Source organism: Ovis canadensis, chromosome 2, assembly GCF_042477335.2.
Source record: "Ovis canadensis isolate MfBH-ARS-UI-01 breed Bighorn chromosome 2, ARS-UI_OviCan_v2, whole genome shotgun sequence".
NCBI classification, from domain to species: Eukaryota; Metazoa; Chordata; class Mammalia; order Artiodactyla; family Bovidae; genus Ovis; species Ovis canadensis.
Genome location: NC_091246.1, coordinates 125516618 through 125532820, shown reverse-complemented (window position 1 = coordinate 125532820; position 16203 = coordinate 125516618). Strand labels below are relative to the sequence as shown.

Sequence of the window (16203 nt, the reverse complement as noted above, 5' to 3'; positions counted from 1 at the left end):
ATTTATAGAGCATCAAATTTTATGATTGAAATAGTACAACACAGCACTGAATGTATTTACATATTTTCTAATTGAAAAATTCAAAGTTACTCTGAAATATACAAAACTTATTGCCAGATTATTGTGAATTTTTTTTTTCACAATTACCTTTACAGCAAAGTCTAGAAACTTTGTAAAGCCATTTGTGCATGTGTGTGCTAAGTCACTTCAGTCATGTCTGACTCTTCGTGACCCTATGGATTGCCAGGTTCCTCTGTCCATGGAATTCTCCAGGCAAGAATACTGGAGTGGGTGGCTATTCCCTCCTCCAGGGGATCTTCTCACCCCAGGGATCTAACACAGGTCTCCTGCATTCCAGACAGATTCTTTACTATCTGAGCCCCCTTGGAAGTTGCGTTTCTTAAATAAATCATAGTAAGGCAGTCTCCTGCCAACCCAGGGTATGTAATACTCAGGTTCAATCCCTGGGTCGGGAAGATTCCCTGGAGGGCGGAATGGCAACCCACTCCAGTATTCTCACCTGGAGAATCGCATAAACAGAAGAGCCCGGCAGGCTGCAGTCCACAGGGTCACAAAGAGTCAAATATGATTGAAGCAACTTGGCACATTGTTGTTGTTCAGTCACTCAGTCATGTCTGACTCTTTGCAACCCCATGAATGCAGCATGCCAGGCATCCCTGTCTTTCACCATCTCCCGGACCTAGCTCAAATTCATGTCCATTGAGTCAGTGATGTCATCCAACCATCTGTCCCCTTCTCCTGCCTTCAATATTTCCCAGCATCCGGATCTTTTCTTGTGAAAAGACCTTCACAGACCTTCAGCTCTTCACATCAGGTAGCCAAAGTATTGGAGTTTCAGCTTCAGCATCAGTCCTTCCAATGAATTGTCAGGATTGATTTCCTTTAGGATTGACTGGTTTGATCTCCTTTCAGTCAAGGGACTCTCAAGAGTCTTCTCCAACACCACAACTCTAAAGCATCAATTCTACAGCACTCAGTCTTACACACAGGTAAATAACCAGAAACCTGGACCAGAACTTCAAATCCTAATTTCAAAGTACAAAAAGATATTACCTACAGAAATTATGCATAAGGCCTCAACCAACCAAAACTTATACATGAAATTCTTCATGGTGGTATAGCACAAATCTAACCTATGTGAGTAAGTTTATGCAAACCTTCTATAGTCCTAGACTTTCAGAGTAGGGAGTAGCCCTGGATAATATACCACAGGTCTTACAGAGGAGGAAACTGAGGCCCAGAGATTTTAAATCACTTCCACAAGATCACCAATTTAGTTCATGATGGAGCTACAATTAGAATGCAGATTTCCTGCAACCTGGTCTAGTTTAATTTAGAAAGTTTCCTTTAAAATTATTTCAACAATTCATTCATGAAAGAAAGAAACAGTCTATTTAGTTGAGGCCTTCATCTCTTTAACTGCATGTTTCTCTCTGAACAAGTAGAGAGTCTTAAAATATACCAGAAAGTAGACAGGCTTGAGGGATGATGGAACCTTTGTCTAAACACTTGGCTCAGATTGCTGTGGATATTTATCATCAGTTTAAACTTCTGTCTCACAGTCACCTTCTGACCCAGGGAAAAGGGATACCATGCTGCAAACAGGCCCTTAGAGCTTAACTTTGATTTTGAGACAGGCTTCCTGATGGGAGATGAATAGGGAAAAAGTAATAATAACAGTGGATTCAGCCTTCTGCCACGAAGCTACATTTTTGCTTGTAGAGAGACTGCAGTCCAGTTATATTAGAAAAATCACGTTTTGTTTTTCCATCTGTTCTGTTTATCCTGAAGGCAAGGTCTCTATTCTCATTTTTTCCTATTTAATTCCTATTTTGGGCCTTTGGGAGTTTTCTAGATGGTTATGTAAGCAAGGTATTTTACTCTCTGCAATTCAAGGTTTTTAAAAAACCCCACTAACTTTGCTTTCTTTCATTTTTGTGAAGAATTTTCTGTTCCTTTGGATTATAAATATTCTCATTTACCTAAAATAAACACTTATTTTATATTCATCTAGAATTTAATTACAATAAATCATATAGACCTTTACTGAGGCTTTTAAATCTGACACAGAATTTCTGCAGACATTATTATGAATTCTTCATTCTGAACCTGTGAGATAGAAAAATAAAAAGTTGTCTGTGTTTTATAAATGAGGAAATTAAGGTTCCAACATATTATATTTATAAGGAATTTATGAGGAAGGAATCAGGACTTTACTAGAGTTGTCTGACTCAGGGCCAAGTGCTCTTTGGACCCTGTTGCCATGTTGAATTAGAAGTGGAATGAGCTCACACAGCTCCCTCTTCCACCTTGACCACCCAGGTGGAGGTGCACACCATCCCTCATAAAAGCTTTGCCAGGGTCCAAATAAGTTTGTCTTGAACCAGTGAAATCTCAGGAAAGGAAATAAATGTTGTATGTATTGAGCATACTTTCACTTTTCTGAAACAACTCTACAGGAACCAAATGTTCAAACAATTACCAAAATCATTATAATAGAAAAAAAGGATAAAATCAAATGAGTATATGTACCACTCAGTTTGTGAATGCAAAGAAAAACTTTCAGGAGTTGGCTGGTTTGCTTTTCCTTTGTGAATGAATAATCAAGAGCTGAGCACAGGCCTGGCCCAAGGGAAAAGCACGAAATAAACAAAATTTCTTATCACCATTTCATTCCTCCCCACCCTACTCCCTGGCCCTGTTCTGCTCCAGGAATTCTGCTCCTCCATCGTTTCTCTTACCATTTTAGTAACTGGGAATGGTCTGATAAAAATTATTTCAGTTATGGGGAAAACTCTAATGGCCCAATCCGAGGAGTCATCCTGAAAGAATAATATCCACTTTTCTTAGCACCTATAAATTGCAATTCAATTTTTCAATATGCAGATGAAAATATTCATTCTCAAAGATCCGTACCTTGCTCAAGGTCACAAGGTTGCAAAAACACAGGATTCAAATGTGAGACTCCAAAGACCCAGGCTCTGTTAATTGCTTTTTGAAACTAAACGGAAAAAGAGAAGTTCTAAATGTAGAAACTGTTCACTGTTAAAGGTCCTAAGTGTAGAAAAATGGTAGTAATTGAGAGTTGAAGAAATTTCCCAGAATTAAAAAAATGTAACTGTGAGACGCTACCCTCTTCCTACTATTCCTATGGCCTATTTGGCCTAGTTATAAGTATCTATGTTGTTAGCTCATAATAATAGATATACAAGACTGTGGTTGTGTTTATGTGTTCTTTCCAAAATGAATGTGTCTTAGGCATATAGGGTTAAAAAAATTAGAGAGATCTAAGAAAAAAATATTCAGAGATATCACAAATTTTCCCAGCCTCTTTGAAATTTTCCAAATAAATCCCACAAGACATGATAGCCTTCAATGAGGCTATCTGTGCCAACTGTTAATTGGTATCCTTGGGTACCACAGAAAACTCATCTTCCCATGTACTCATGCCTTCTATATGATGCCCAATCATACAGTTCTATCCTGAAGAAACTCAAATATCCTCTTCAGAAACAGTGGGAATCCTGCAGACAAATTTTCCATTTTTATTATATGACATCAACTTTCAGTTTCTCTTAGAATGGATCTGAAGTGATTCTAATGTCGTGACTGTGGAACCATCCACAGAAAAACACAGAATGTCCATGACAGCTGTGTTTCATCTGCCTGTGGTGTGAGCCATAGAGTCCACCCAGTACTGGGACTTTCACCCAGAGCCATGATGTCAGCTGATTTGATGGCCAGAGATCATTGGGGGAAATCATAAAAGGCAAATTACCATATAATAATACATTCAGATTGAGTGAATGCTCAGTTGCTCAGTTGTGTGTGACTCTTTGTGACCTCATGGACTGTAGCCCATAGGCTCCTCTGTCCATGGGATTTTCCAGGCAAGCATACTGGAGTGGGTTGCCATGCCCTTCTCTTGGAGATCTTCCCAACCCAGGGGATCTTCCCCATCCAGGGATCAAATCCATATCTCTTAAGTCTGCTGCATTAGCAGGAGAGTTCTTTCCCACCAGCACCACCTGAGAAGCCCATATTTGAGAAGGAGACATCCAAATAAACCTCCAGTGTGAGACCTTGATTCTCAGGTAGATTCCTGAATGTCTTTCCTTCAAACTGAAAGTTTAAAGCATATTTCCCTTAAAAAAAAAAAATTAAAAGTCATCTACTTCAAAACTGTTTTCTTAAAACTGGGACTGCTTCTCCTCCTAGGATTTTAGCAACATTGCATCCACAGAATAGATGTGGAGGGGGTACAAGGTAGATCAAGTGAGTATAGCTTTAACAGTTTTATGAAATATTTATATCCTGAATGTACCAAAATATCATGGAAATACTAAGCAGCATAAAACACTTAATTTAATTTTATTTCATCATCCTCCACATACCCAAACACAAACACTGCCAACGGAACTTTGAATGCATCCACTGATTAATTTCTTTAGAACTCATTGTTTTAATCTTGATTCATAAAGGAATTATCCCACTCTTTTTTTTTTTTTTTAATGAAATAGACTACAAATATCCTGAAATCTTCCCAGGCTGATGAGAATGCCATTGGTTCAGGAATTTATTAGTTGTTTCTCAGTAAAATTCAGTTCAGTTTTATTGTGCCTGAGGAAGAAAATAAAAACACAAACAAACACATGTCTAATCTGACAGGTAGAGACCAAGATTTAAAAGGAAACGGGGAAGGGATGAAAAAAGAAGTCATTTTTTTGTGAATACTCAGAAAGACATAATACTTGTAGCACCTGAAAGCTTTAACACAAGCTGTCAATGGAATGCTCAATTGTTCCTCCTTCATTGACTCCAAGTGTTTTTTTCTTTGTTTCGGCACAAACTCATGTAAAAGAAGATTCCTGTATCAGAATTGCTCATTTGCCTTAGAATGGCCAGTGCCCTTCTGCCTTTCAAAAGAAATAATAAGCTTTCTTTATAAAACTTCAGAGGGTTTGTGTTTGTAGCCAAAGACCAGAAAACTAGAAACTTTTTCTTTGCAGTTCATCTTCCCATGGTAACCAGTTAGCCTCACTGTTCACCCACCAGTCCATCCTATCAGAAACTCTAGATAAAAGTTGAGCACTAAATGAGAAGCATAATATTCTGAATTAAATTGTAACTTAATCATTTCTTCAATAGAAAGCTCTGGAAACAATGAGAAAGAAAAAATTTAAAAATAATTTCAAACTAGCATAAATGAATCTGATAGGTGCTTCTACATCAAGAACAAATAATAACTATATAACTGCTATTTAATCAGTTAAACTTTTTAATGAAAATATTAAATCTCTATAAATAAGTTGTATTTGCTATGGGAAGTAGCCACATTTTAAAATTCCATAATGAAAAACTCTAAAGCTGATGGCGACAGAACAGCTCTATTGAATAAAAATAAAAAAAATTAATTAAAGTAATTCATAGCTACTAATTATCTGGTGAAATTCCATGCGCATACCTTCTTCCAAGTGAAACCCATCATTTTGTTCAAGTTTAAAAAACTGAGAAGAAAAAAAATTGCAGCAAAATAAGGAAAGTGTGAGCATGAAGAATGTGCCTACATTTTACATCAGTGTCTGCTTTCCGGAGTCAATTTCACAAAAGTCTCCCGGGAGTGAAGGGAGTGAAGAACCCAGCAGCCTTTGGGAAATGAGGAGACTTGCTACAAAATCTGGTAAAAGATGGTCACTCCCACTACTGTATCCAAATAGTCCAGGGAGCTGCCTTGTAAATCCCCGTGCAGTGAAGCAATTCCTCTCCTTCCAGATGCAATCCAGAGCAATGCAGGGTGGAAAATAAGCTTCCAGTTTTTAATACAGACTTTTATGACTATCGTATTTTCAGAAAATAAACTCTGAAACAGACAGAGCTGGTAGACAGACACGCGGCAGCATTGCAGCATGGAACGGATCGTGCTTGGCTTGCGCACATCTTGGAGACAGTTGCAGAGAATGAAGTGTGTGTGGGGTGTGAAACAGGAGAGCAGGAGTAATGCTTCAAATCACATGGCCTCTAGAAAGTATTTAATGGAAAGAGGTTTTTGTTTCTTTTTTTCCCCATAGTAAACCTACGCAAGAAGACACTACAGTAAAGCTCTTCTATTTGAAGGGCAAAATGTATAAGTAAGCTTAAAATATAGCCTATTTAGATAAAAATACTGAGTCATTGCCTAAGTGACTGTAGTAGATACCATTTGCATTTTAAGTTTTACAATAATTTTAATCTCTTTGAGAGAAAAGTTGTTTCTTTATTTTTTCCATAACACCTAACATTTTGGTTGATAATTACCCAATAACCATTTATCATTATTGTTATATTATTAAATAGTTGAATAATAATATCAACTGGATAATTATGCTGGATAATAGTATCAATAATCATTTGATGAGCTCCTACTCCATGTCAGGGACCATACTACTATGTAGGTGGTTTAATACATGATAGTCTTCAAAATAATTATTGAAGGTGAATATTACTATTCTAATTTTATATATGAGAAAACTAAAACATAGAGCTCTTAAGAAAATTACTCAAGAATATGCAAATATAACTTGAACAATCTAAATCTGAAATTGGTTCACTCATATTCGAATGAATAAATAGTGGGAGAGTTTTTTTAGATTAAAAAAAAATAATATTCACTTGGCCTATGGGCAAGGAATAGCAATCATATACCTAATACATAAAATAATTTTATGATATGCAGTGGAACCTGGGAAGTAAACTAAGGAAAATTGTGTGTGCATGTACGTCATGGGAGGTGAGAACTACAGGCAATTCCTTATTTTGAGGCAAAGAATGAGAGCCACTGGACTAAAATTCTAGAAATGAGGCAGATCATGAAAGGTCTTGTATGCTTTGCTTAGGAGCTTCCTCAAGTTCTGGGAGTCAATGGAGGGTTTTAAGGATCACAGTTCAGTTTCATAACACAATAGCAACAGAGGTGGTCCCAATAGGTACAGACGGGAAGTAGCCACATGGGAGGCAAAGAGACAAACTTACATGCGATTACAGTAAAAAGCAGTAATCCATGAGAGCTTAAACTGGGGTATTTGTAGTAGAGATGGAGAGGAGGTGTATTTGAGAAATATTTAGCAGGTACAATGGTAGAATTTAGTAACTGATCAGAATTTTGCTTGAATAACCGAATAGGATGATGTTGCCATTAACTGACATAAAGAATACATGAGAAAGACGATCCTGTCTGGAAGGAAAGATAACATGTTGAGTTTTGGGTACACGGAACTTGAAGTGGTTATGGACAAGCCAGTGGGAAATTGGGGATTCCGAAGGAATATGTTCATATGGAAGGTCAGGGTTGAAGAGAGAGATTTGAAAATGATCAGCAATTAGTTGTTAAGCAAAACCCTGGGAGTAAGATTCCTAGATAATCTAGGAAGAGAATAGATGGAACCAGTGGACTAAATTCGATGAGAAAACAAAGTGCTAAGGGATAAAAAAAAGAGAGAGAGAGAAGGAGCCCATGAAACTGAGAAGGAAAAGTCAGGAAGGTAAAGCGAGAACCTTCAGAGCACAGCCTTTCAAGAAAGCTGGGGTCGTTAACGGTAGGTGAAAGGAGTCCACTGGAACGTCACACATTACTGGGCAAGCTTAAGAGGAATAGGGGGAGCAAAAGTGAGGGTGCATGGGATGAGCGAGGGCACGCAGTCAGACAGAAAACTGTTCTGCTCCTTTAAAGCAGCTAGGCTAAGAATAAAGAAAGGATGAAAGCCGGACGCAGGCCCTGGGAAAGAGCTGAGCTTGTTTACAAGCTAAGGGGAAAGAGCTCATAGGAAGGAAGCTGTTGAAGTTATGGAAAAGAGAGCATGATTAACGGAGCAACTTGCCCCAGGAGGTAGAGCACAAACAAAATACAGAAGGAGGACAAATCCGGAAGTTTCTTCAAAACGAATTCAAAGATTTGGTAAAAGAATTTATGCCACCAAGATTTATAGCTGTGATGACTGAGATCAGACCAAAATATCATTTTGTGAGTCTCATGTAAGTGCTCTAAAATTGCCTTCAGGTAAATTTCCCAAATGACCCTCTTAAGAGTTCCATCAGATTGACAGGGGTGTGTTTAATTTCTTCAAATTCAGATGAGGACCCACAGGTTTGGTAAGGCTTGTTGTTGTTCACTCACTAAGTCTTGTCTGACTCTGTGACCCCCATGGACTGCAGCATGGCAGGTTTCCCTGGAGTTTGCTCAAACTCATGTCCATTGATTTGGTGATGTCACCAAACCACCTCTCTTCTCCTCCTGCCCTCAAAAAAAAAAAAAAAAGGAGTCTAAAGGTTGCCGAACTAAATAGCAGGGATGGATCAGAATCCAGGTGTCCTCCCAGTGATGGCAAGACCGTGGCTTACTTTACTTACTAAAGTATGTAGACTACAACAGGGCTGTGATGCTTAGGTTGCAAGCAACAGTGTCATCTTTAAACTGAACTTATAATTCTGATTGAATAGACACCCAGAAAGAAAAAGGAAAGAAAACCAACTGTGAGATTGTCTTTCCTCCTTCCCAGATGTACATTAAAAAAAAAAAAACTTTTTAAAGCACACATTTTTGAGTTTGAAAATTATACCAGAAAGCTATAGAGACAACATTCATTAATTTATTGATGCTAACTTTTTAACAGTGTTAATGTTACTTCTCTGTAGAAGACAACAAGTGGGTAAGGAAATTCTTGTGCTGTCGTAATGTCCCTGATACACTGTTCCTTAGGAAAAATACTCAGTATAAGATGGAACCATCGTGATTTCGGTTGAGGAGTTTAGTTTTAAACATACCCATAAAACAAAGTAAAAACACTAAAGCCACCAATGCAGTCACAACTTCAAAGAAAAATTTTCGGCTGTATAGATTACTTCTCACACAAATGCCAAGAATAGATATTCTGTGTGTGTAATAGCACTTCAGCAGAAAATAAAAGTTAGAAAAAGCCACATGAAATTTACAGGAAAAGAAATTTAGAGGAAAACTGAATTGTCAATATATTCCTAGCAATTCCGCTGTCTTATATACACTTGTTCAACTTGCCAAAATGTACATAGTAGGTCAATTAATAATTAATAACTTGAGTCTTTTTTCTTACTATTACTATGTCTCTCATACATAAATCTAAACTTTTCAATGTTGTAATCTCAGAACACAAAACATCAGTCAAAAAGTGACTGATCCAATTTTAAATATTTTTTAAATTGCCATGTAAGACTAAGACATGATACATGAATTCTCCTTCAAGTAGGAACAAACTATTTGATTAAAAAAAGAAAAAAAATGGACTAACATAACTTTAATCTCTAAGTCTCCTCCTCTCAAAACAAAACTTCCTCTTGATGTTTTTACTTAACATATGGCATTAGGCCCACTTCTAGAATGATCAACGTGATGAGTCTTTGGCCTTCGGGGATATGATGACAGTGTAAAGAGCAGGAAGTAAAAGAAAGAAAAAAAAGACTACATAGTCACCTGGAAATACATTTTAATAGTGTGGCCTTTGTATAGTAGAATGATTCATCTAACTTGCCATAAGGAGGATTTGGGTCTTGATTATTTTTTCCAGAAATGATTGTGAATTCACAATGTCTCATCTATAAGTTTTCAATAAGCAGGCTTATAAGTGGAAGGAATGACTTAGAATAGCAAGTTCTTAGCAAAGTCACAGTGTGTATCCTTAGAAGAGGAAGCCAGCTGATGCCACATCAAGATCAAGAATCTAGGCAGAGACTTAACACAGTAGTTCACCAATATGAATCCATCACCTAGAAAGCTTCCCAAATCCCATCCACAACCACCAAATCAGGATATTTGGGAACAAGAGGAGCCTAGAATCTATACTGGCAACAAGCTCTTCAGGTGTGTTTTTTTTTTTTTTTTTATGCAATCAGCTCAGTACTGATCTGTGCGGATTGCTTACCAACTAACCTAAAGAGTCATGATCAAAGTCTACCCTGCATTTGTCAACATAAAAAACTGACTGTACCTATCAATCTACCAATCACATATATAGAGAGATACTCTCCAAAATAAAGCCTCATTCTAATTTTTATAAAAGTAAAGTTTATTTGAAGAGACAAAGGAAAGAGTTGTAAAGAATAAAAACATAATGTTTAAGTGCCATCCGGTGTTCTTGGCTTTGTATTCTACCTAGGAATGAACAATAACCAGGGTAAGTCTGGTTACTCAACTATATTCTGTCCATTGAAACCAGATCTATTCCACTGAAAGTGGTTGACAATTATGCCCACTGTGGCCAGGATTACAGTTGCCTCCTAATAGCTATTCTCTCTTTCATATCCTTCATAACTCTATTCAACAGAGTACATTGTCAGTGTTACCCAGCCAAGACTACATTTCCCAGCAGCCCTTGTAGCTTTGTGTGACCACATGACTTACAAGTAAGTAGAAATGATATGATGACTTAACAATCTCCATTAAAAAAGAATCACAGCCTTCATCTCCTATTCTCTATCTAGAAGCCGGGAAAGTAAATATAATGGCTGGGATTCCAGTAGCTGTCTAGGAATTTAGAACATCAAGAACTGTACCCTAAGAATATAAGAGAGCTAGAAAAAACTGAATCCCTGATGATTCTGTAGAGTTGGTAAACCAACCTTTCCCTACTAAACTAGAAGCTTATAAAATAAGAAAAAAACACTTTTTTGTTGTTTAAACTACTACACTCTCCTATATGCAGGTGGCCCTGGCTTAAAACATTCACTGTAAAAGAAAAGTGTGCATATCCTACATGAGTATGATCCAAAGTATCAATTTCAACAGTAAAAAGTTTTTTGTAATTTATGAGTGAACAAGTATCTTAAACTATATATTTGCATTCTCTACTGCCTTTAAAATGATCCCATCCAAGTACTGCTGAGTATTAAGCATTGTTTCTTATTATTTGTATTTGAATGATGAGATAAATGCCAGACATAATGTAATAAAAATGCAGGAGGCCATGCTATAGAAAGGGCTTCCCTGTTGGCTCAGACGGTAAAGAATCGGCCTTCAATGCAGGAGGCCTGAGTTAGATCCTTGGGTTGGGAAGATCCCCTTGAGGAAGGTATGACAACTCACTCCAGTATTCTTGCCTAGAGAATCCCCACGGACAGAGGAGCCTGGCAGGCTACAGTCCACGGGGTCGCAAAGAGTTGGACGTGACCGAGCGACTAAGCACACACGCTATAGAAAGAACTGTGAGCCCCTCAGTTCAGTTCAGTCTCTCAGTGGTGTCCGATTCTTTGTGACCCCATGGACTGCAGCACTCCATGTTTCCCTGTCCATCACCAACTCCCAGAGCTTACTCAAACTCATGTCCATCAAGCCAGTGATGCCATCCAAACATCTCATCCTCTGTGAGCTCCTCATCTCTTAGTACTCAGAAGTCAGCTTGGGTCCATGATACTAGTATAGGGCTACAAATAAGAGGGTTGCAAATTTATGGTCCATGAGCCACACTTGACATTCAAAATATACTGTATTTGGCTTAGGTAATACTTTCTGAAAACATTAGATATGAATGGCTTCAAGTGGGAATGCATCTTCAGTTCTCACAGCCCTACCATCACCTGTTGATAGACACTCTCTTGCTTCACTTGTTGATGTCACCTTCATGACCTCTGAGAAGCACTGACATTTATAGTCTGGAAATAAAACAGCATGCTTCTGTAGCTTTCCCTCTCTCCACTGCTTCTCTGTTGTTGAAATCAATGATTCATACCAAAGATTGTTTTCCAAGATTAAGTACGTCCACTTCTAATAACAAGAATGTATTTAAGTATTAGGTATTAGACCTTTATTAGGTATTAGACCTAGGCATTAGACCTTTATTCAGGAATATAAAAATTAGTATAAATGCACTAGTATTTTCTCCTACAAAAAAACAAATGGGAAAATCTCTTCAAGCAGCTGCCCCAAAACCAACACACTTCCACACACACACAAACTCATGAAAAGCTGATTTTTGTTATCTTAACTCATTTGTTTACTTAATTTTACTTAATAGCCCCAACTAAACTTAGTCCAACTCTCAAACTTTCTCACTGTTATGAATTTAAAAAATCAACTCAGTTCTTAAAATTTAGTGAGAAGTAGTAACAATTTTGGCCTAACAGGCCTAAAGCTTTATTTGTTTTCTTTTATCTCATCATTCATAAGTATTTCTATAAGACATTATATATGTAATTTATGTAAAATATAAATTTTAAATTTCCAGTAAAAATAATCAAACAGAAGAAAAATATACTTTGAAGTCCTGAAAAGAAAAAAAAAACTTAGTATGTACTTACATATGATAATAAGTCTCTACATTTCAAAGAGGACATATTTGCACACAAAGTCAGCACCACATTATATGACTTAGAGCTAAAATTTGAAAAACATATTGTTTTGCATTTGTGCCTTAGAAACTTCTTTAGTTTAAAACATTTACCTTACTCTTCTCCAAACTTAAAATCACATGGAGTTTCAAAATTCTGATTCTTCTATTTAAGTTTGTGACAAGCCTGAGCAGGAAAAATAAAGTATTGCCAAGTATTCACACAATATAACTTAAACTAAAATATGCATGGTAAGTTCAAGTTATGTAGTTCTGAATATCCTGGATTATGGAATTCTTTTTTATATCACCTTTAATTAAGACCTTAACTATTTACTTTTGCTATTGAATTTTTATTACACATATTCTCTTAGCTTGAGTAACATAACTGAGCAATTTATTCTTTTACAATATGTATGCAAGCAATTTACCTTTTTTCTGTAAAATGTTTGGAATTCCATGTTCTATGCTATTTGGATATATGGTGGAGAGAAGGCTTTTTTGCACCAAGCATCACGTTTCTAACATTTATATAAATTAGTATTAAGGTAAATTGAACTCTGCTCATTTTTCAGAAACACCTACAATGTAATTACAGCTATTTGAGAAAGTCTTTTAACATTTGGCCTACTCCATATACTTTAGGAAACATTCATTTATTCACATGTTCAATTATTTTCATACCTTATAAATGAAATTATTTATCTTAAAATATAGTAACAAGGAAAGTTGTGTAAAATTTTGAATGAAAGTTGTTGGTTTTTCTGGTGGGGGAGGGGAGTCGACTTCTTTTATATTCAGATATTTCTAATTTTGTGCATTTTTCCCTCCCCTTTCCTGACTTCTACTTCTTATTCTATTATCTCCCCAGCCCTTCCAAACTAGACATGCTTTTTACAACATTACAAGGAAACTCAAGAGGTTTAATCTTCTATGAATTGTCTCATTTTTTAAAATACAAAAAGTAACATAAAAGTTTCAAAATTTCAGAAAGTGCCCCCTCTATGGGACTCTGGACAGATTCTTGGGTATTCATCCCAGATTCTTATTTTCATTCTAAATGTTTTTTAGACCTCGGGGTTTCTAGATTAATTTTATGAACATTTATAGAGCAAAAATATACAGAAACAGGTTTTAAATATATATACACACATACGTATATACATATGTGTGTATATAGCCATAAAATATATGTGAAGGACAGTAACAGAAAAGTTTAATAAGTGTGCTAAATTTTAAAAGCTTGAGTTTTATGTTAAATTGTTATGAAAATCTTTAAAGCCTATTATGAAAGAGTACATGTCTGTATTTGAAACTTCAGGCCTGGAGGGTAAGGATTTAATAATGTGAAACCAATTTAAATATTTTCTTATATTTGCTAGCAGCCACACATTTTTGCTTAACCATACCATGGAAAGCAACCCTAACATATGCAAATTTCATAGGAAAAAAATCGGTAACCAGGCAAGATTTGTCTTACATTTTTAAAAAAGAGAAGAAAGGAAACTTGTGTCTCATGAATAATGCCCATGCAAATACTCTGTGATAAATAAATTATATAAGACATTCCGATTTCCTGCCTTCCGCCTCCAACAGGGAACTACCACTGTCCTGATAGTCAAGTCAGTAGGGTGGGAAAATAAGAAATCTGGCTTCTATCAGCCTCTGCCATGGAGAAAGAAAGACTTGTCTCACAGAAAGCAAAAGTGATTGTAAGATCACAAATGAAACTAGGAGAGATGCAAAAATCTATAAAGAGAAAAGAGTAAGGAGCCAAAGACAAAGAAAAATCAGTTGTGACTGGCTACAGAGGTTTTTCTAAACAAAGAATTTTATGAAGCAGCTGAAGTTCAGTACAAAAAAGGCTCCACCCTACTCTGCTTCTGCCGCGACTTTTCCTTGCTCTAAGAACTCTAGCCCACAGAACAGACCTCCTCTAAGAGTGTCTCTAGCCCTCCGTTTCAAGCACTCTCCTTTTCTTTTAAACTTCCCACTCTCCACATTCAGGCAAAAGGACTTATCCTAGGCTTTCCCCAAAAGAATTCAGTAGTGTACTCTTCGAACGGCAGAAGTAGAAGCTCCGGATTTACAAATGTCCCCGATTGTCTTCCGAGCCGTTTCCCAGGTGCAAATCTGTCAGCCCTCTTCTCAACTTTAAACCAGAACCTCCTCTTGGTGCTCTTCCTGAGGCTTAATATTCCACCTATTTCCCAAACTGTGCAATAAACACCAGAAGGAAAGCAAACGGCAAACTTACCATCCTCGTCTTCTTCCTGGGCTTTTACTGAGACGAATTGCCCTAATAAAACAGTAAGAATGAGCAGAGGTCTTGCTTCCACCCAGTTTGCCATCATGTCTAAATATTAGACATGTGGGTCCTCCTGGGAGTTAAAAGTATATTCTAAGGTTATTGTAGCACCATGAAGTCAGCTGCGGGCTCTTCTTTCAGCACCAGCCCCAGGGCAGCCTCTGCAAACCCCCTTTTTCAGCACCAGCTCCAGCACAGTCTGCGAAAACTTTTTTCAAGCGATGCAGCTTTAAATAGGAAGAATGCTGCCTCCACTTCTTTTCCTGCCCCTTTTCAGCTTGTTCAGGCTCATAACCATCCAGTGTCTGCCAAGCAACGGTCTGATTGATGGTAAACAACCAAATCAGAACACAAGCCCCTGTGCCTTGAACTGTCCCTATTTCATTTATGTTTTAAACATAAATGTGGCTAAATCGCAAAAGCAAACGTTTGTTTCTCTTTCTTTTTCTTTTCTTTTTTTTTAAAGAAAGACTGTTAGAAGGGAAGAGTCTTTTTCTTCCCTCCCTAACCCTTCCCCCAGACACACACCCCTTCACTTTTTCCCTATAAGCTGAAAAGACATCAGCAAGGAAAGACAGCCTTTCAGCCTAATTTTTGGTATCTAGATAATTAAGCCTTAAGGTGTTCATGTTAAACTTTCAAAGGGTCAAATTTTAACCCTTTCTTTTTTTTACTAAGAAGGACTTATTCTTGTCCCCTTGCTACATTCTGTTTCTTTTCCCAGATTCTGGAACAGGACCGTTAAATGTCCAGGTGAGGAAATTATTGTAGACAAATGCATCATACTTGGGATTAAGATCATCTCCTTATCTCTCCGTCTCTCTTATTTAGAGAAACACATCTGCATCTCCTTCTTGTCCCAGAGAGTTTTATTATGCAGAAAAGCAGTCCACTTTGTCACGGTAGAGGGATGGGAAGGACACTGTATTTGGATGCAGAAAGCCTTGCTTCAGACATCAGCTCTGCCACTCACCCGTTTTGTAAACACTAAGCCCTTTATCTCTGTGCACTCCAATTTTCTCATTTGAGAACAGAGCTTGGCTCTGATCAGAAGACAGAGTTTAGTGACATTAAAATGAGTAACACATTATTAACTAAGTTTCAAGCTGCAAAGAACTACCTAAAAGTAGTTACAGTGGTGTGACTACCCCTAAACTAGCTTTGCGGGGAATTTGGTAGTTCCAGTTGCACATGTCATTCAAGAGCACTGTTCAGGAGTTTTTGTGCCACACTTGTGCTTGCCAAGATCTTAATGACCTCAGAGAGTTCCGCATAATCTAGTAGATTTGCTATCTCGAGTCCACGAAGAACGAGAATGGCTGTGCTACACAGCACAGGTGATTCAGTGGTTTAAAATTACTCAGCAATGACCAGGAACCCTGCATTGTGCTAAGCACTGGGAGGAGAGGATGACACCAAATAAGTGAAAGACATGCCCACTGTCTCCAAGGAACACATGTAGACACTAAAAAAAAAAAAAAAAGATTTACGTAAAGCAAGAAGCATAAGTCAGAGCATATACATTAGACCCAGCAGAAATACAGAGAA

General features: G+C 37.3%; 1 protein-coding gene across 2 annotated transcripts in view; it reads right to left on the bottom strand.

Annotated features, from left to right (window-relative positions):
* The window catches only part of COL5A2 (collagen type V alpha 2 chain), a 149102-nt gene extending 133925 nt beyond the window's left edge, over nt 1-15177 (bottom strand). The window contains exon 1 of one of the 2 annotated variants that reach the window (XM_069576889.1): nt 14605-15177. In XM_069576889.1, coding sequence (XP_069432990.1) covers nt 14605-14701 — 97 coding nt within the window. In that variant the 5' untranslated portion in view covers nt 14702-15177. The remainder of the gene's footprint in view (nt 1-14604) is intronic. The other variant, XM_069576890.1, reaches the window with a different exon arrangement.
* Between the last annotated feature and the right edge of the window lie 1026 nt (nt 15178-16203).